Source organism: Syngnathus acus, chromosome 5, assembly GCF_901709675.1.
Source record: "Syngnathus acus chromosome 5, fSynAcu1.2, whole genome shotgun sequence".
NCBI lineage: Eukaryota > Metazoa > Chordata > Actinopteri > Syngnathiformes > Syngnathidae > Syngnathus > Syngnathus acus.
This window is the reverse complement of record NC_051091.1, coordinates 4,331,431-4,352,957: the sequence shown is the minus strand read 5'-3', so window position 1 is coordinate 4,352,957 and position 21,527 is coordinate 4,331,431. Positions and strand designations below refer to the sequence as shown.

The following is a 21,527-nucleotide window of genomic DNA, read 5'->3' as shown; positions in this document are numbered from 1 at the left end:
CTCATATGTTTGCTATTTTGTGTTAGTTATCATACCAAGTGCTCTCTCGACGCAGGTTCAGGTTGTGACGTCTGGCCTGGGTGACGTCTTTGTAAAGAATTTAATACGCCTCAAGATGGCGCTGTCGTTAGTCATTCGCCGTCTTGTATGATTTAATACTGTGACCGGGTGACAACACTGTATGGCTTTCTTTTTTTGGTCATAAATGTGAGAAATTTAAAGAGATATGGCACGTCGTCATTCACAATGTAGTTCACAGTGTAGCGAGTCATATAACAAATCAGATAGACAGATTGAAGGAAAATATAACGTAAAACGTTGAGAAATGGAACCTAGTATATTTTGTACAATACCAACGTGATCATTGTACTTTCCAAATGAACATTAAATGCAAAACTTGAGTAAAGACCACATTTTCGAACGTGAGTTATTGGTAGGATTGGAACTCGTTGCCCGTAATTATATATGAGCTGTTTGCAAAATTGTGAAAATCTAGGGATTGAACATGAGTGCTGTGCAGGCTGTGTAGCTGTTTGCAGGTAAACCTATTTGAATACAATAATGATTATAGGCCTATCTCCTGTCCTTTCAAACTGTTATCTCCTGTCCTTTCAAAGTAGCAGGAGAGAATGAGGAGGGGGGGATGGAATTAAGTGTCTCACACTCACCAAGGGGGAAGGTCAGTTTTGCATGTTTTGTTGGGGGATGGGGCACAAACAGGGGCCTCATGGCCCCTCTGTGGCTCTCTGAGGAATGTAATTGACTCTCTCTCTCTCTCTCTCTCTCTCTCTCTCTCTCTCTCTCTCTCTCTTTCTCTCTAGCTCTCTTTTTCTCTCTCTAGTAAGTATATATGAACAACATAAAACCCTACAGTAAAAAAAAAAAAAAGCATTTTATTTATTGATCTCACGGTTTGAGCAAATAGTTATTAATTAAGGGGGGAACTCAGATAATAGGCACCAGTCATTTGTGGAATAATCAATACATAATCAAGCGGCCCGGCAAGACATCATGAAGAACTGTCCATATGGTTGCTACTTGCCAAACATGATCAGAATAGCAGAGGTCAGATATTGCCAAGCCTGACTGTTGTACAATTGTGCAATGAATGACATTGAACTTCACTGATTTATCATCACTGTGATTTGGTTTTACTCTTCACTTCCTTCTCAATAAATAAATAAATAAATAAATACATTTATGCACAAAACACTTTTTTGTCTTGCATGTGTGTGATGACTCACTGGTCCGAGAATTATTCACATGCCAAACTGACATATTTTTAGCATCCAGAAGGGGCAGGTGTTATGCAATCGTGATTTTATTATTTGTTTTATATATAAATACACAGGCGACGTTAAATTTGCTTCAAGCACCAGTTACACGCAAATCCATTAGATTTTGTATGCCAGAGAGAGAGAGAGAGAGAGAGAGAGAGAGAGAGAGAGAGAGAGAGAGAGAAATGAAGTTACCGTAGAAATCATAGTCTGAAAATGTATTCCAGTAACCCTGACATTGCCAAGGTCTCCTATCATGATAACGCGTGATTGAACCTGCCTTACCGACACGCTATAAATACATATTTAAACCCCTACTTATAATATCTGCCGGTGCAAATCATATCATCTTATTGTGTGTACGTGTCGAGAAAAGTCGTAATTTCTGCGGCGTGCAAAGGCAAAACAACTCCATTTCCCAGAATGCAATGTGGCTCTGCCCACAAGCTGGCTCTCCGTCTGGGAGTGTTTCCCATTTAAACAAACACGGTCCTTCCGAAGATGGCGGAGAGTTTGTAGAGATGGAAAAGAAACTGCTTTTTCAATGAAAACGTCGACGCCGGTGAGTTCATTCGGAATAGTTTTACCATCATCAGCGAGCGACTTTCGAACCCTGTTGCTATCGCGCGTTCGACTGTGAACGTTTGTCACACGGGCAGTCGGTGTAGCCCCGTTTCCGAAGCAGACTAGTCCCTAAGCTGTCGCGATACAACGAAGCCACCTTTGCATTCACAATTATTTGCTTTTATCTGCCAAATCAATTCTGCTTCGAATACATCGATTGCTGCCCTCGTTTTCAATGAAGAATTCGTTCCTGTCTTTCTGCACGCGCGGTCCGTGTACAAACTTTAGCGGATAAGATGTCTTGTTCACCGGGTGCAATACGATCGGTGGCGATACTCACCGTTGCGTTCATGTGTGGGACATTCTTGTGTTCGGTTATTGTTTATCTCTGGCACCGCTTGACATTTTACACAGCACATCGGGGTGGCTCCAGGGGGGTGCAGTATTTTTAGCCGGCCAGCCAGCTTGTCTTGCCTTGCCTTGCTTTTTAGTCGAACGGGAGAAATTGTCCACTCACACAGCTTGGTACACATCAGTTAGGTTGTAATGTGTTATAAACTGACTAGCTGTATTGTTTTTTGTTGACTGGACCAATATCACCCCACATACGCGAACGGTACTCCTGTCGCGGTTTTACGACTACCATCACTAAAATGCATACATTCATGGCAGAAAATAAAGTAGGACTAATTTGTCGTTTTTAAAAATCACCACTGGGTCACTTGTCCCCAGAGCTGGCAAGCAAACTTGATCTGGCTCAGCTGGATTCCAAAGCATCTGTAATTTATTATTTGCTTGGCTTCGCTGAAATTGCACATGCCATGAGTGTAATAGTTGGCATAACGGCTCGTCATGTTGGTTTGAATTGCTGCTAAATCACATGTAGAAGGACATTTTGTTGTATATGGAGAGCAGGAGAGGATGTGTCTCGGTGCAGGGGGAGATTAAAGATTTCAGGTGGACGTGCAGCGTTGAAGGTCCTCCCCCCCCCCAAAAAGAAGAAATTGTGCTAACTTACTTATTTGTTCTTGCTGTACATTGCATTCAAGTACATTAAAATCAATGACACACGTGGAATGTGTCATCATTCCACTTTCATTTTGTTCAAAAGGAAGTCCACATGCATTTTAACAATTGTTTTGAAAATAGAGATTTTGAATTGGATAGCGGGCGGGCACTTGTTGTTCTGGTTTTAAACATGGCACTAAAGGTATTTATCCATTTATGGCACAAAAACGTCCCCCGACTGAGTATCCAAGCAGCCCTCCGCCAAGTTCACTCAGAGTAACATTGACTGCAGTTATGTGTCTTGCTTAATGCTGCTGACAGGAGGTGTAAACATATATAAGGCCAAATATTTGTGTATGTGTGTCAAAGCATCTAAGCTTTTGTCACTCTACTTTCGCTCTCTTTGCCTGCTCAATTTGCGCATGTCTACCTGGAATCAAATAACATTTAAAGCACTGCCGTAAATTTGCTCCTCTCTTGCAGAAAATGTCCTGCTTATGTAAGTCAATGCAGAAAGTCTGCGTATAGCTGCGCTATATCAATAATGCAGGCATTCCAATTGTGTCTAGCTTGGAAATGAGGAACAATGTTCCTGAGAGGGGATTTGCTGTTCATTTTGAAACTGACGCAATGTCATTACTCATGCCCACATACGTGGTATTTTCGAAAGTGGCAAAATGATCACTGTGGGAATGGGTCCCGTGGACTGCTTCTGCTCATATTCTTGGTAAATGGAGCCCCCTGTCCCCCATTCTCTGTCCTTTTATCTGGCGCTTTCTTTCTCCCTCACACAGGGTGTCAGGCTGTGTTAACAATGAATCAATCTTTGGGGGCATTCTTTGACTGCAGATGGGGTGAAGAAGTGAGCGGGATGCACGGCTTTGGCTCTTTGTCTGTCAGGCCCTGTGCTCTCAATAATTCATTAACTTATCACGTTTTCTCATGAGAGCCACAAAAGTGTTCAACTTCTTTGCTTACATCACACCATTTGGTTTATTTTCTTAAAATGCTCAAATTGCATACTTGAGTTCACTTGTGTTGTTTGGTATTCTAGGTTGCCTGTTCATATTATACAGTGATTCCTGAAGTGTAACTCTGATAATCGTTAACTGCGGCTTTGTAAGTGTATGTTTCCAAGTTTGAGCGGTATCAGCAAGGAGGTCATTAAAACAAGGGCAGAGCCTTCCACGTAGGTGTGGCGGCTCTATTTTTGATAGCCGGCTCCAATTTGCTTCTGTCAAACTGCATTTTTGAATCGGTAGAATTCCTTCAGCGTTAGTCCGCGTTCCTCAGCAGAGACCGAAAGACTGGGACAGAGATAAGCGCGATAACGCAAAGTTTCATTTCATGTAAATGCCAAGCTGCTGTGCGGAGGAGCCAAACGTGATGCAGTTTACTGTGTATTTGCGATGCTAATTGCTAGTCGCTAACTGGTAGGATAGAAAAACTTTCTAGCTCTGTACATCTTCTTTTTTATTTTTACAAAGGGTTCATTGTGTTAACAGGGACTCCTTTAAAATAATGGAACCTGAATTTATACGTCAAAGTATAGACGTGAGCATTTTGATTGCAGTACGGCGATGTTTTCAACGATTTTGTTTATCTTAGTGCATGTAAGCACACGATTGTCCCCCACAAGTGATTTCTCTTTGGAAAGTCTGAAACACTGTCTGTCTTTATTCTCTGCTGGTGCCTGCCCCCTTCTCATTTTGCGTTTTTGTTTTCACTTCACTGACAAGTCACAGCCACTTGGTTTTCTGCTGCTGCTGCTGATTTCTGCCACTCTTTTCTTCACTATTTGGGCTACGATCCTAAAAACATTTTGGTGTCTCATACTGAAATATAATTGATTTTCAAAAAATGACTTGGATGTTTTGGATTGGTTCTGCATCAATATAAAAATACCCCCCCCTCCCCGGACCATGTTCAGCAGACTTGACCTTAAATTACCACAGTGCGGATGAGCCGGAGTCACAGTAGTCGTGACAACACGGAGCTGAAAGGAAAGCCTGATTGTATCCCCTAATTGAAATATGACTCCTTGCACTTTTTGTCAGGCGCAAATACTGCGGGTTTCGGAATCAGCCCAGCCGGATTGTCTGCCTGAATTGTTTCAAACTGTACGACTGCGTGTTCAGGGAAAACGCAAATTGTTTGCATGGTTGACATTTTGCCATCACTACTTGCGTTCCTCAAAAGTTTTCTTTCTCTTGTGAATCCTCAACAGGTAGCTTTGCTTCCTCTGCTTTCGTCCTCCCGGCTAAATATAGAAAACGGCCTAACAAGACAGGCGTGTTTCCACTGCTGAAACATTTAGCGCGACTTCGCCCAAACAAGTGCGGGTATGAGGAGAGCGCCTCATACCAGATTGTTCTTCGCGACTGCCGACTCTCGGAATTGAGTCTGACCAGGAGGTGTAGTTTGCACTCGGACTGTTTTTTTATTTTTCGTTTTGTCGCATCTCATCGATTCCCCTTATCTTCAACTCTGTGGTCATAGCCGAGCGTCAGGCAAGCCGAGCCATATGTGAGCCATGCACACGTCTCAAAGCCAAACGGGCAGCCTGAAGCAATCATTGCACCCAATTCCAGTTTATAACCGGCCAGGATTTGGAACCGTTAACTCTCCGTAGTCGTCGCTGATTGGACCAAGGCAAGAGTTTATTGGCAGAGGGGGTGCCAAGAGCTTTGTCCCCCTCCTCTCCTTGCCCTTCCTCTTTAACTTCAACTCTCCTTTAACTCCCGCCACCCCCCAAGCTAAAGAATGCTCATAAAATGAGTTCACCTGAACAAGCCAGTTGGGGGGGGAGGGGTCTCCCCGGCTCGACTTTTGTTACTATTGTAAAACCCGAGCAAGACCTTGTTTGTGTTTTGTTCACAAAGAAACGCTTTGGGGGAAGAGACCGAAAGAGCGACAAGTTTGGTTTGTGTCATAACTGCTACCAGATGCTCTCATTCGGCCTCCTTTGGCAGAAAGGGAGCCGAGCGACGACGAGGGGAGAGAAACAGTTAAGAAAAATAGGCTGTCGTTTTGAGATGAACTTTTCAACTTTTCTTCCTCCTCTCTTTTTTTTTCCCTGTAGTTTACCCGTTATTTTCAAGCAAACTCCGGACAAAAATGAACCGTTGCATTTGCACTCCCAGGCAGGTGACGATTTATGGCGCTCGGTGAGACTCTTGTTTTGATTTTGGAGTTACACTGGCAACTGCGGGACTTGAGTTTGCGGGTAGATGTGGAACCTCTCAGTCATTCGCAAGGTCATTGTCATGTAAACACGGTCTTAGTTTACAGCACTGTATTGTGCCTTGGACGCCGAGATGGTCAAAGCTCATCTTCACTACAACGAATATAACACTATAGTAAAGGGTAGTGCAGTCTCATTTGGTTGTTTTGTTGTTTTGTTTTCCGGCAACCACGCAGTTTGAAGCGAAAGGAATTTTGTCACTTTGTTAAAATTAGTACTCAATTTTGCCCGGAGTGCTAATGTAAGTTCTCAAGTCAAAGCTCACAACCGGAAAACTGCAGCAATAGATTTGAACCAAACGGCATGTCTCTGCAGGGGTGGAACCATTTTGCTTTGGCTTCTCCGTCCCTCTTGTCAGTGTCTGAAAGGGCCCGGCGTATAATAGTGAATGATGACATTGTACGGCCCATCTTGAAAAAGTCCCGTTTCTGGCCCGAGTTCATAGACCAGAATCGTTTGGTCCGTCTATGATGTTTTGTTTGAATGCTAACACCATTTAAGGCCATTTGATTGGTAAACATTTTTCCTTGCTTGCTCACCACTTAATAGAATCGTCAGCACAGACTTAATCATACTTCAGATTGTGTCACAAAGTCAAAAACAAAAGCACCATTTTATGCACCAATGGGCGTGCACACGCACGTGTTTCTCCGTCCTCGCAATCGCACCGCCTTTTTATTTTTGAACATTGGCCGGGCAGAAGGAACCAGAGAATCTTTCACTCTGTGAACCAGCCCGTTAAAAGAAAAGGAAAAGAACGAAGACCGGGAGACGGAGCTGGGGTGAAACTGGCGTCAGACCATCTTTTGAGTACAATTCTTTGCAGGGGTCAGGGTTCACGCACGACAGTGTCGCGCCGCGATTGGCTGAGGAAAGGTGAAACGAAAACCACAGTAAACTTTTGACCCCGGCGCAGGAGCGCTGCAGGAACGCCCAGCCTCAGCTCTGGCATGGTGGAACAGAGCCCGCTCTCTTCCTGTGTTTACTCCACCAGTCCAACAGGAACGTGGGGGGAAGGGGTGGAGAGCGCAGTGTGGGTGGAGAGAAAATGCACTGGGAGAGAGCGCCGCAGACTGAAAATGACAATGTGAAATATGAACGCGCACACTTCTCAATCCAAGCAATTCCTCTCGGCTCAATATTGTTGTCTTTCTTTTTTTTCTCATTTTCAGAACCGGCATCAAATATTCATAATGGCTGACACGTCTTCACTCTAAATGATCTGGGGCAGCATGAGATTTTTTATTTGCAGATGCAGCAGAGGTTTGCGTGATCACGCCGATCCAACGCTGGCTGCTCTGATAAAAGCCCAGTTAGCATTTCCACCATATTAGCTTGGTGCCATCACTGGGCTGCTTTTCTTTCTCTCTTCCATGTTCTCCTCGATATCCACTTTACTATTAAACCGGTGTGGAGCGTTTAAGAAAAAGATTGCTTGATTAGCTCATAACAGCGCAGTAGCATTTTTTTAAGTTCTGCGGTTGAATCACAGTCCACGTGGGTCCTGTCCTGTTTCTTTCTTTTCTTTGTCAGCATGAATGATGGATAGTTGTGTGAGACACACACACACACACACGCTTGAATCTTCAATCTCTTTGTTTCCACCTTCAATTCTACCCCCAGTTTTTTTTTCTGAACGTCTCATTTTTCGTGAGAAAATTGAAAGATGTTTACGCTGCTTACCGGCAGCATGTTTGCTGGCATTTTTTTTTTCCTGTAAAAAAATGCTTACATAAAAGCAGTTTCCTTTCGCTTTGAAATATTCCCCCCTCCCTTGCTGCTGTCATCCGTCGACTTTGCACTTCCAGAGAGGAAAGCGCAAACACAAGGAGGACAAATACCTGTTCTTTCCAAACACGGTATTTGCTTTTGCCACTACAGTCCAACCCAGCGGCGCCTGGAAAGCGGACTTTAAACCGATGATGATGACTATGAATACTAAATATCAGCAGCATTGGAATTGATCTAGCGCACCGCCGTTTATATTAGCGTGTTGATCGTTTCTACCGCATTCACTTGTGTTACACTTTCTGCTTCAAAGCAATGTTTAACCATATTGGCAAGGCCTTGCCATTTTTGTCCGCGTACGAGGGTCAAGTTCTCGAATGCAATTTGTTTGTGATTGTTCTGCCGCTGACTTGCATGTAAGCAGGGAGTGATGTTGTTCGAAGAAACGCAGGAAGTCATTTTGGGTTTCCTTTTTCTACCTAAGGTCCCAAGCTCTCATAGAGCAGTGGAGATCTTGTCTGAAGAGAAATCCAACTATCATGTTTGGGTTTTGTATTGTCCATTTTTTTTTTTTTTTCTTCTCTCAATGTGGAGGAAGTCGCCGTTGAGCACAGGATGGCCTGAAACAAAAGTCCACCGCAAAAACTCTGCTGTGAGCCACTCTTGCTTACCTCTGCTGCGTGGTGGTGCCAGTTTCCAATAAATTGGCGGTGATTTTGTGAGGTTGCAATTGCGTGTTTGTGTGCGTACGCCCCAGTTTGTTTAGGGTGTGTCCGTGTTTATTGTTGGCCCACAAGTCATTGTCTTGGAGAGCTCAAGTTTCAGGCTTTTAGTTCCGCTGAGCAGGAATGTCCTCTTCACTATTCTGGTACTGACTCCGTGACACTGCTGCTCTTCTGAACTCTGCAGCAGTAGCACAGCCAGTTCAGCTACAAGGTGTAAATTGGGGGGGGAATCAGAAGTGGAAACAAGTCAGTTTTAGTTCAGAAAATTCAGTTATTATCCTGCAAAACAAGTAACACTAGTTGTGCTGACAAAGGGGGAAAAAAAATGCTTTGTGACGCGTGAGTGCTATGAAGCTAGCAGAGAAACCTTTATTGTGTCATGTTATTAAGCAGAGCACATAGAAAAATTAGGTGGCAATTTGCATACAGGAAATGTGCTTACTATGCCGGGCGACTTTTCCCTGAGATTTGAATTGTGGCACGAGTGCAAAAGATGGCACAAATAGTTCAGCGGTTAAGTGCGTGTTCTTCCTGCTCAATTATTTAGCGGTGGCATGAGCTCAGCAACAGCTCGAGGTTCAGGAATCATTTGGTCTGTGCTGAAGCAACACGCATCGAAGCGTTATACGAGTACTGTGGACCCACACATACTGGAGGTTTAGCTTTTTAGTCACAGATTTTTTTTTTCTCATTACCAATCTTTTTATTTTTTTTTATGGGTTCTGTGTTCTTTTAAATATATTTTGTGAGTACAAAGTATACTGAAAACTAACAACAGAATTTGATTACACAAACCAAGGTACATTGCAATTGGGAATTTGTTGCTCATTTATTCAACTATTTATGCTTACCAAACTCGTTTTGGTGACAAAACATGAGTGGAAACCCAAATGACTGGAAACAACTGGCCCGATTAGCGGCAGTATGTAAATTGGGTGGATGAAATGGCAGTGGGCACACTTCCAGGAAAGGGAAGTGATGACGCAGTGGAACAAGCTGAGCAACCAAGCAAACAGGATGCAACTTACTGTGGCTTTCTCGCTAAATTTGAAAAATCGTTTTATCCCAATGAATTTCTGTCACGCGAAACCGTACAAAGGTTACATTTGAGAATTTTGTCTACTTTTTCAGGCCATGTCAGCACATTGAAGTTGCCCAGGGAACCGGATGGATCTTGACTGGGGAGTTTAAACACCAAGGTGAGAATATGTAAAAATAAAATAAAATACAGAGATGCCAGACAAAATACAAATGAACTGGCAGACTAAATACAAGCTGATTGATACCAGTAGACAAACTGATTGGATACATTTTTGCTTGTCTCCTAGCTGCCATGTATCGTGTTAGAAAACAACATTTTGTTGTTAAAAACGTGTTAAAACTTGTTTCCTTGAAACGAGAATGAAAAGCCACAACCTACTATGTAATGCTCGATTCTAAGAAAGGCTCCTAGCTTCTTCTCGTTTTCTTTGTTCCATTGTGTGATGCTGTCTGTAGGTTGATGTCATCTTTCTTTCTCCATTGCTGGAGAGGTGAGCCCCAGGGCAGAAATCAGGAAGGAAGAAAGTAAGACTGGAGTTTAGCCCAAGGCAGCAAGTCATAGTGGAGCAAAGCAAGGGAAATTAGTGTTGGGCCTATGAAAGGTAGACAGAAATAAAGATTTACAGTGTGAGAGTGTGAGGTTTACTTGTGTGAATCTGCGGTAGAAGTAGTTGTGGTGGTGGGTGACCTAGCTGCATGTTCTAGCCTGCAAGTGTGGAGCTGGAGTTGCATAATTGCTCTCATCCGTTTTCCACTTTTCGACTCGGGAATGAGCTCACTCCTTTTGTGCTGAAAGACGGCTTGTTCCTGTGCGTTTATAGCCCACCGAGGATAGGACGAAATTTTGTATGTCGGCGGGGATAGGAAGGAGGAGTGTGACCCTTACGGACTGGGGAACAAGGTTGCAAACTGTGAGGGGGTCAGAATTGGGGCAGGGCGATAGAAATGAATTCAGAGCAGAGTCACCAGATCATTCTTTGCATCTCAGCGAGCCAAAAGATCAGTTGGGTTTTTCCCTTGCCACTGCGCTCTATTGCAAATGTGACAGTGTGATCGTTGACCTGCCCTTATGAGAGAAATGCTGAGTAAATATAAAAATACTGAGCTGAATAGTATACTCAGGCAAGGGAGAGAAGGGAGGGATTGTCTGAGGATGGCATGCAGAGAAAGAGCAGTTGGAGGGAAGAACGGATGTAGCCAAGTGGTGCAAAGCTAAGTCAATAAAATGCATCAAAGGGATATTTGCTAGTCCCTGAAATGCTGAAGACCAGGTCTACGTTACACGAGATTGAGAAATGTGTGCTTTTCTTTTTTTTTGTTGTTGCTCATATAGTCCTGCAGAGTAGCGTGCCTGACTCGCTCCTAGCATTCATCTCTCTTACCCGCTGTGTTGCGGCATGCCTGAGCGTGTACGTGTACTCCAAAGGGTTTGTATAGCAGCAGCAGCAGCAGCAGCAGCATGTATATGTGGAGCGAGCGAGCGGTGGTGCCCTTCTCGCGGGCAATCTGGCTGAACGCACGATGACCCATCTCCCCCGAGGCTTCAAATCACCACATCATCGTCAGTCGCTCCTCGCAGTGGAACAGATGAGATTTCATTCCCATCAAGAACCAAGGCTGCTTTACTAACTGGATAGTCTCCCCCCATAAATCAGGAGGAATCTGCTCTTCCCATGGAAGTCATTTCATTTATAACCTCAGTTGCTTAGGGAGTTTGTTGTTGTTCCCCCCCCCCCCTTTTACCTCAACTTGACACCAGGCTTTCAAGGTTTGCCTGAGGTTTGACATATTTTCTCCTGACATCACAGGACACTTCTCCTTTGATCAGATTGAACAAGTGCACGTAAAACACACTCCCAGCTCATTCAGCGTTTGATTTATTGAACCCTTTTGTTTGTGAGCGGACCCGCGCTAAGACGCGTGCTTGTAAATTTCCAGGTGCTGATATGCTCTGACAATGAGTGGCATAGGAGACAACCCGTTGGAGCCGCTGTGCTCGGACCGCAAACGGAAACTGTCCACCTGCGACACGCCGGGCATCGGGTGAGTGCTTTGGCGTTTCGGGAGCGATTTGAATTTGTTGGCGAGCGCTTCGGGTACTACGCTTCTGTTTGTGCTGCCTTGCAACTATCTGAGCAGTTTACTGCGCCGACTGACGGGGTGGTGAGGTTGTCTTGGCAACATGTCTAATCCACTTGGCGCCCCGGCAGGTGTGACAAGCGTCGACGGGAACAGGAGACCAAGTACATCGAGGAGCTGGCTGAGCTCATCTCCGCTAACCTCTCTAACATTGATAGCTTCAACGTGAAGCCTGACAAATGTGCAATTCTCAAGGAGACTGTGCGGCAGATCCGACAAATCAAAGAGCAAGGTACGGGCTGAGCGCACGCGGCGGCGGCGCGCTATGCAATTTGTATCGTCCTTATTTGCCTTTGGAGAATTGAAAGTGAATATGGTTGGGAAAGATCGAATAGCCTCCTGCAGAGCAGATGATGCTGGTGATGAAGTGGCGCTTTTGGTTCAGGGCCAGGCCTCACTCAGATCCACAGCCAGTTTGGCTGTGTCATCGGGGTGAAATGAACACCAGTAATTGAGACCAATGCTTGGTGGTCATGGCTCAAGGCTGTCAGAGACAAACCCCGCCTCCCATCGGAGAAGAATGATGCGCTGGAATCTCTCCGAGCCATTTTCAAGGGAGATTTTGCAAATTTGAAATAGTTTTGCTTCAACAAATCTTTTCCTCCTCCACACCCTATATCCCCTCAGAAAGTGACGCTCATCTTCCCAATCACACGTAACTGCTTAAGTGCCAACGGATATTTATTCCAAGGTTATTCTATTTTGTGTCTTAGCCCCAGCGATAGCCCTACCATATTGAGGGCTGTCGAACAAAGTCTCAGACACATGCTGAATTTAAAAATAGAAAGGTATGTTGAGGATGCCTCTGTGGCTCGTGCTGCCACCTGGTGGTGAGACAAAGATATCACATTGTATTGTAATCAATAGATCAAGTTGGCGCTTCACGATCATAAACAGGACGTCGACTTTAAATGAAACGTATACACTTTAAATTCCTCTTAAACTTTCAAGCGTAAGAGATGACTGTAAATGGCGGTTTTTGTTCATAGTGGCTGCACAATGTCTTCTTAGGTAAAAACTACTGCAGTGCTGATGATGTCCAGAAGGCGGATGTGTCTTCTACTGGTCAAGGGGTCATTGACAAAGACCACCTGGGACCCCTGCTTTTACAGGTCAGTTCCTCACCTGGGCCAAAAAATCCATCACGTCTATCAATGTCCTCTTTGCAAGTCAACTCGAAAAGGGTTTGTACGTTCCTAATTCTCCACTTCTTGTTGTTTCCAGGCTCTCGACGGGTTCCTTTTTGTGGTGAACCGAGAAGGAAGCATCGTATTTGTGTCCGACAATGTGACACAATACCTTCTGTACAAACAGGAGGAGCTCATCAACACCAGCGTGTACAACATCATTCATGATGATGACCGGGAGGCGTTCCACAAAAACTTACCCAAATCTACTGGTGAGATACGAATTACACATGAACGAGTATGATGGAGTGAAACATCTGACGGATCTGGAAACACAATTCCAAAAATGTTAGCGTGGTCACTCACGAGCTGTTTTTAAATCACCTGTCGTAGTTCCAAATGGGGCATCTTGGGCGGGAGAGGCACCCAGACAGAAGAGCCATACGTTCAACTGTCGCATGTTGGTTAACTCGGTCCACGGTCAAAGTCATGGGTTGGCAGAAGACAGGCCCACTGGACAGCGCTACGAGACCATGCAGTGTTTTGCTCTCACTCAGCCCCGGGCCATGATGGAGGAAGGGGAAGGTATCTAAATCCAACGTCCCGCAAAGCCTTGACTTGACCCAAATGAAGTTACATTGTCTCTTTCTTCAGATCTACAGTCATGTATGATATGCGTGGCCCGACGCATCACAGCACTGGAGAGGACCGAGCGCTTTAGCACACGCCACGAGCTGTCCGGTAAGGTTGCTTGTCTTTCTTTCCGATGCGGCGCAAATGTGAAATGGCATAACGGGAAATACGACAGCTAATTTTTTGACCTGTAAAATCCTAGGTAAACTCATTGAAATTGAGCAGCATAGCACTCTTCACACCACAATGCGTCCCGGTTGGGAGGACCTGGTGCGGCGCTGCATACAGATGTTCCTGAGTCGAAGCGATGGCCAACCGTGGTCTTACAAACGTCACTATCAAGACGGTTTGTATTTCTACATGCGCGACTTCATTCCGACTGTATGCCTGTCAGCTTTGTAAATCCTTTTCTTCGCTCCTTTTCACGACAGCGTTCCACAATGGGCATGCGGAGACGCCACTCTACCGCTTCTCCCTCGCTGACGGCACACCCGTCACAGCCCAGACTCGGAGTGACCTCTGCAGGAATCCCAACACCAACGAACCACACTCATTTCTCTCCACTCATTTGCTTCAGAGGTGAAAATGACATTGCGTTTTGGATGAAAGCGCACGGGTTGTCTCACCGTAGTTTTTCTGTCATCTTTCAGAGAGCAGAATAGCTATCGTGGAAACCAAGTAGGAGGCACGAGGCCTCCAAGCATGGCTGTGAACAATCCCAACCAGCAGATGAACATGGCGTCTGGCGGAGGCATGAACATGGCTTACGGCATGGCCGACCAAGGAAACATGTCCCAAAGAGGGGCGCCCCAGTACACTGGGGGCAACCGCATGAATCCAATGAACCCCATGCATCAAATGAACAACATGGGTCCAATCAATTCCATGAACAGCATGAACCAAATGGGGCAGATGAATCAGATGGGCCACCACGGGATGCATCACCAGCATCAGCACCAACATCAACAGATGGCTCCGTTCCACGGGGGCGGATCTGGAGGCGGAGGATACGGGATGGGAATGACCAGTCCCCCGCAGGCCAGTCCGGGTATAAACGGTCCCCCGCACAATGTCATGGGTTCACCCCGAGTCAGGGGAAGTCCCAAGATGGGCGCCAGCCCCTTCTCTCCTGGAGGTACGAACCACAATCTCATACCCTTTCAGAATTGTAATTGTCGCACATTTATCGAGCTCATGTGCTCTCTTTGCGGCGGCGTTCATAGGTTTGAATTCTCCCATGGGCTCCAGCCACCCGACTAACTCAGGAGGCGGGACCACAAATTTCTCCAGCAGCTCCTTGAATGCTCTGCAAGCCATCAGTGAGGGTGTGGGCAATCCGTTGTCCTCCCCCCTTACTTCCCCGAGCACGCACAAGCCTGACAGCTCGCCGAGCATCAATTCCACCAACCAGGTTCCAGGTGGAGCCTGCAAATCCAGCCTCCCATCCCACTGCGACTCAAAGAGCCCAGCGAGCTCAATGGCGCCGCCGGCAGGGGAGCAGCATCCTCACGCCCCCTCAAGCGAGTGCGCTTCGGACAAACCGGACAGTCAAGCGAGCAGGGAGGCGGGACCAAACATGGCCGAATCTCATCGTCGGGTGCCCGACAAAAGCCACAAGAAGCTTTTGCAGCTCCTCACATCCCCAACAGATGAGCTTGCGCCAGCGAAGCACCCTCCGAGCTCCGGGCCTACTTCCACCCCGGATGTCAAAGACGGAACAACCGGCGTTACCAGCCCTTCGTCCTCCATCGGTGTGTCCTCCTCTACGGGCGCAGTGTCCTCTTCTGGTAGCGCGGGGCATTTCACGAGTCAGTCACTTCAAGAGAAGCACAAGATTCTCCACAAGCTCCTGAAGAATGGGAACACTCCGGATGAGGTGGCCCGCATCACAGCGGAAGCCACCGGCAAGAGCAGCTTAGAGTCCGGCACATCTGAGGCGGGATCCGCGGCTGCCGGAGCGGTTCGGGCATCCGAATCCAAGCAGGAGCAGCACAGTCCTAAGAAGGAGATTTCCCAAGCGCTCCGTCACTACTTCCTCAATAAGGATGACTCGAAAGAGGGAGTTGATATCAAGCCGGAGCTGGAGGGGAGGGGAGCTCTGGGGTCAGGGGTCTCAAGCTCCGAGAGCTACTCAATGGACGCCATGGTCAAGCTGGAGCCGTCCGATGAGGTGCAGTAATAGCTTCAGAGCATTTGTCAGTGCAAGAAGCATTTTTGTTCTGCTTACCATTCCTCATATCAATGATTCAGGTCGAGACCCTGGAGACCATCCTTGGAACAAGAAATGTTTCTGGTTTCTTCCCTGAGCCCGATTCCAGATCAGGAAAAGAAGTCGGAAACAAACAGGGAATCATGCCTGACGGTTTACTTGGTAAGCCAAAGATCTTTTTGCTTGAAATTGTCGTGTATTTTGAACAATGTGCCTCAGTGTTTTTTTGTTTTGTTTTTTTAGAAGGAGATCGAGGCACCGTAACTCCAGGTCAGCGAGGCCCCTGTCAAAGAGCGTTGTCTGTGGATGCCAAGCCAATAGGTGGCGAAGTGCAAGTGGGCGTCGGCTTGGCTGCAAGAAGAAACGTCCTCTGTCCATCACTCATCAAACAAGAGAACATGGATGCTCCCATTCGTCCTGGGGGGGTTCCGAACGGCTTTCCCGGAGCCGCTGGAGGCTGTCCGCCAAGAGGCCATCCAACAAGTAAATAAAAAAAAATCTTATTAATTAGCGTTCCCTAAAACAGCCATTTCTTGTAACCTGCTGCCTCCGAGACAGTATTTGCCGTGCGACTAAGTTTTCTTATTGACTCCCGTCAATCAGGAGGCATGCTCAGAGGGACGGGGATGCCTCAACGTCCTCCAATGGCAGGGCCGGGTGAATGGGTCATGCAAAGGTCAAACAGTAGCTCAATGACAGGACCGGGTCACCCGGGCATGGTTCGCTCCGGTCCAATGGGCGGACCAATGATCAACCGCTCCAACAGCGTACCGGCAAACACGAGGTCAATCCTGCAGCAGCAACTTATGGAGATGGGTATGTTTGACAAATGTTAATGATTGTAAGCATATGTGCATTTTTCATGGTTTCATGTGATTCATTTGAATATTTTCACTGCCCCGCTGTAGGAACCAATGAAGGCAATATGAGTATGAGCCCATTTGGCGGCCACGGCCCCACACCTCGGTCCCCTTCTTGGCCAGACTCTGCCATGGGGATCGAAAGATCACAAAATCACACAAACAGGTAAACATAACACAAGTCTTTTCCCGGTCCAGCCTAACCATTGATTGTAGGTAGGCTATGGCCTACTGTTTCGAACGCCCAGTGGTAAGAGGAGTGAGTTTGCATCTTTTTTTGTGACAGGGAACAGTTTGGCAACACCCTAGAGGAGCTTCTCGGGCCGCTGGCTAGCAGTGAGGGACAAAGTGATGAGCGGGCACTTCTGGATCAGCTGGACTCTCTGCTGAACACTGCCGACGTCATTGCTTTGCAGGAAATAGACCGAGCCCTGGGTATCCCTGAAATAGTTGGCCAGGTATGGGCGGGTCCTGTGAAGGATTATTTCAACTGTAATGAAAAATAGGAATTGATTGTCAAGTGCTGGTAATTTGTAATGCAATGCTGGTTTTCATTCAGTGTTAGTTACGTAGAGGCTTCATGGTTTAGGTACCAAAATTGTACTTTTGAAACCCGCTTCGTCACTCCGCATTTCTCTCTTCTCTACCTTAGAACCATGGCCCCGAGGGTCATCCTCAGGCCCAGGATCCAGGACAGTCTCAATCTGCCCCACCAGAACCTTTCACAGGGCCAGACTCTAGCATGGGCCTGGAGCAGAAGCCCATGTACGGCCAAGGGTATCCCGGGCCCCCGGGACCGGCCTCGATGAGCATGCAGCCTGGTTATGGCGGCAGCACGATACCAAGCCAACCTCCGGCAGGATTCAACCCCATGCTGAATCAAATGGGCCAGGGCGGAAGTTTCCCTGGAATGGGAGGGATGGCAGGTCTGGGCAACCCCCGTGCCAACATGATAAGACCTCGCATGATGACTGCCACCAAGCCTCTTCGACTGCAGCTACAGCAGAGGCTTCAAGGACCGCAGGTGATCACGCTTGCTTAGGAGTCTCTGAAATATTACCAAGGCAAAATTTTGGCTGAATTTAGGGTAGCTGTTGCGTAAACCTGAACCTAGGGTGGTGGTCTACACAGTTAGTTCGCAAAGCACGACATCAGAAGTAATCAATCCTGGTAATGAATGATGCATGTTTTAAAAGTATCTCCTATGACAGTTCATGAACCAGGCCCGGCAAGGCATGAAGATGGAAAGTGCTCCTGGAGGAAATCCCGCCATGCGCCCCGGCATGCGCCCCGGCATGCAACCGGGCATGCAACCCGGCATGCAGCCCGGTATGCGACCTGGCATGCAAGCCGCCATGCACCCGGGGATGAGTGGACAGGTATGTCCTTCACATTAAATTCCTTATGGCAATTTTGCACCCGTTACAAAAGTCATGCAAGTCTGTTTTTCTCAAGTTAGTCAGTGTATTTTGGTTTTTGTGTAGCCTGGTTTCCTGAACGCTCAGATGATGGCCCAGCGCAGCAGGGAAGTGATGACCATGCAGATGAGGAGGCAGCGGATGATGATGCTGATGCAGCAGCAGCAACAGCAACAACAGCAGCAGCAGCAGATGCAGGCGCAGGCGCAAGGGCCTGCTGCAGGATTCAGCCCGCCTCCAAATGTCACTGCACCGGGAGGAATGGACAGCACCATGGGAGGCCCTGGCATGAACCAGCCAGGACAGCAGGGATTCAACTATGGTGCTAATTATGGTGAGTCAAATGAGACAAAGACAAACTTGCTGAGGGTTTAACATGATCAAACTCATCTGCCAGTTATGTTATCCAGTCAAATTAAGTCTATGGGGTTGATGTCGAATGGGTGGACTGTTTTGCCACACCTGCAGGGATGAACCAACAGGGGGAGCAATCGTTCATGACTCCAAGTAGCAGCCCGCCGCAAAACATGATGACGGGCAGGATGGGAGGACCTGCTCAGAGCAACATGATGTCAGGAATGCAAGGAAATCCACAGGGAGGATCCATGTACCCGTCAGGAGACATGAAGGGCTGGCCGCAGGGTGGAATGCCACGCAAAAGGTATGTGCTGCCAATATCATAAGGAAGCTGCAAAAAGGAGACCTATACAGTGTCACGCCTTTTTTTATTTTTTATTATTAAATCCTCTGAAGTACACACACGGACCGACTAATAGTATAGATTTGTGAAACAATATTAAATTGTCCAAACTGTGACATAGGAGTTTCCAACACATAGGCCTAGTAGACTACTGTATGTTAACGTTGCTCATGATGGTGATGCTTAAAACTTTGAAATTGGAGTGCAAAAGGTTTGAGTATATTTACGATGCAGGACTTAGCATTTATTTATTTGTATGTGCCCCGCAGCGCCTACCCCCAGCAACAGTTTCCACAGCAGGGAAACCAGGGCCAGTTTGGGAACATGATGATGAACAACTCTATTGGCAGACCCGGTCCGGTCGGCGGTGCCGGCTCGTCACAAATGGGCCAAATGCCGGGCCAGATGCAGAATCAAATGCAGGGCCAGATGCCAGGACCGATGCAGGGCCAGATGGGCATGAACCCCATGGGGATGGGGCGGATGCCAATGGGACCTGATCAGGTGCGCGACACTTTGCCCCCGCCCAACTTTGCCTACGTTTCACAACACATCTAATTGTTGCTGTTGTTTTTTCCCCCCCGCTTATCTCTGCAGAAGTTTTGCTGAGGACACAGCAGAACACGTTTGGGGGGCGGGGGTGAGACACACGCAAACAATATTCTCCAGCAATCAAGCATATGAGTGCGTGCGAGTGTGCTGGACTTGGAGATGTCAGGCAGTGTTGAGCAAAAAATGGGGAGCAACGGTACAACTGGCTCTGTCTGCACTTTAGCTGGATGTTTCTATATGGGGGGAAAAATGATTGATGCAATATTTCTTCATCTTTACAGCCTTACTAGAAATTTGATGCCTTCACAACTATGGATTTCTTTTTTCAAATTTTTTTTTTTTTATCATCTGGATGCACCTCATGTAAACGTCATTGGAAGCTATAAGCACAGTTTACTATGGTATGCGGATTGGAGCAATAATCTTTTTGTCTGAAAGTGAGCATCTCAACCTCTGTTTTAAGCAAACAAACGGTACTGCAGTATTAGATGTCTCAAACATCATGTGGGAATATGAATTGTAAATATTATACAAAATATATCAAACATGAATTTAAAGGCCTATTATTGCACACAGAATGAGACTGGCTTGTTTTGGTTTTCGTTGTTTGTCCGGGAGGTCAAAAGCTGATTTGGTTGATTTGTGTATTTTTTTTTCCCTAACAGCTTTCCAAATATTTACAGGTCTGATGGGACTTCCCCTTCCTTTATTCATGCCCCTTAAACGCTGTAATTTTTCTTTCTGTAAATGTGTGTTTCAAGTCCTAGCGAGGCACTTTTAATTGTGGCAAGGATCTGACGAAGTGAAAGTTTGAGCTTCCACGCTCACAAGTGGAAGTGCAATCTCTTTGGACTGTCAGTCACGTGAAGCTATTTTTTTGTTGGGTGACGTGCGAAACGTCTCACTCCAGTGCAACGAGGACGTGAGCAGTTCAACACAACAACTCGCGTTGTTCTCTTTCTGTGGGGTGCATTTATTTCATATGTTTATTTTAGCTATTTGGTCCTTTTCCTTTGGACTCTTCTTCTGCTCAATCTACCATCTACCTTTTCAACAAGCGCAATCCAAAGATATTTTTCCACATCTTTGTATAGTTTCTAAGGTTTCGGGTGTACATTTTTATGATATACATTATTTTATTCAGATGGTAAATGGGTACATATCATCCATCTGTAAATGCATACGATGTTTATGCATTTTAGTCGGAAAGGGGGTTCGGAGCTCTGTGCAGAAAGGACAATGGAATCCCCCACTGCGTCGTGTTTTTAAACACGAATAGGAAAGGTTGACTTCAAGACATATCAGTGGCTCAACTACAACTTCATTCTAAGCCCACATTTGATTACTTTTGGGGAAAAGAACTTTGTAATGTTTGAATGAAGTGCAAAGTGACGCAAAAGATCATTGAGCTGTTTTCCTATCTTTGGGATACGAGTAGCTGTCATTTTACAAGGATGTATATTACAGTTTTTTTCCAGTTGATGTTGATATTGATGTAAATACAAATTTCTATTTAAACACTTTGTGAACTTATGATTATCAGCAGCACATCAGCTGGTATAATTATGTTTACAAAATAAACAAACGAAACCACTACGTGCCAATTTATTGTGGAATGACGTTTGGTTCACAGCTCGGTGAACTGGTGGTAGCACAGCTGCCTCACAGGCAAGAGGTTCTGGGTTTGAGTCAGGACAAACGGAAATAAAATGGACAGATGCAATATATATATTTTAATACTCACGTGTCTAGCTTAAATACTCTTCATATTGCTGTCTTCTGAAAAATACCTGTTTTGCCCCTCCCATAGTTCCAACTGCTGAGTCATGTGCCGTTTCGAACCAACAGGGGGCAATGTTGCTATGTACAATACAGCCCACTACGCAGGACATACAGAGCGCTCCTGATGTTTGACTGCAATACCCCAAAATGACCGCTAGAGAGTGCTACTTGTTTCCAAAAGTGGCTTGCTATTGAAAGGCAACGTTACAATCGCTGGTCATATTCATCAATACAAGACGAATCTTTTCGGAATGCTGTGATTCTGATTCGTCTCAAAATAGTCGTGTATTTTCCTGAGGTGCGCGTGCATGGATGCGTGTGCGCGCGCAAAAATGTGACGTGTAGCAGAGCTCAATCACGGGCTTGTAGTGTGGGAATTTATGCCAAAGCGAGGCTGAATCCCTCTCCTTCTCTCTCGCTCTCTCCTACTCTCTCTCTCTCTCTCTCTCTCTCTCTCTCTCTCTCTCTCTCTCTCTCTCTCTCTCTCCTCTCTCCTCTCTCTCTCCTCTCTCTCTCTCTC

At 46.2% G+C, this 21,527-nt stretch overlaps 1 protein-coding gene across 2 annotated transcripts; it reads left to right on the top strand.

Annotated features, from left to right (window-relative positions):
• The first annotated feature begins 1,699 nt into the window (after nucleotides 1-1,699).
• Nucleotides 1,700-20,819, top strand: ncoa3 (nuclear receptor coactivator 3). Of its 2 annotated transcripts, none has more exons than XM_037251343.1 (23): nucleotides 1,700-1,839; nucleotides 9,678-9,745; nucleotides 11,526-11,630; nucleotides 11,798-11,958; nucleotides 12,738-12,838; nucleotides 12,951-13,125; nucleotides 13,247-13,438; nucleotides 13,508-13,594; nucleotides 13,689-13,832; nucleotides 13,918-14,065; nucleotides 14,137-14,621; nucleotides 14,710-15,656; nucleotides 15,737-15,857; nucleotides 15,939-16,178; nucleotides 16,299-16,511; nucleotides 16,604-16,721; nucleotides 16,842-17,013; nucleotides 17,208-17,579; nucleotides 17,767-17,934; nucleotides 18,040-18,307; nucleotides 18,442-18,634; nucleotides 18,943-19,177; nucleotides 19,271-20,819. In XM_037251343.1, exons 3-23 carry the CDS (start codon nucleotides 11,545-11,547, stop codon nucleotides 19,280-19,282), a joined length of 4,638 nt encoding a protein of 1,545 aa, XP_037107238.1. In that variant the 5' UTR covers nucleotides 1,700-1,839; nucleotides 9,678-9,745; nucleotides 11,526-11,544; the 3' UTR covers nucleotides 19,283-20,819. The 2 variants fall into 2 exon arrangements, with proteins under 2 accessions (XP_037107238.1, XP_037107239.1); XM_037251344.1 differs by lacking the exon at nucleotides 1,700-1,839 and adding an exon at nucleotides 7,869-7,952.
• Nucleotides 20,820-21,527: the final 708 nt, after the last annotated feature.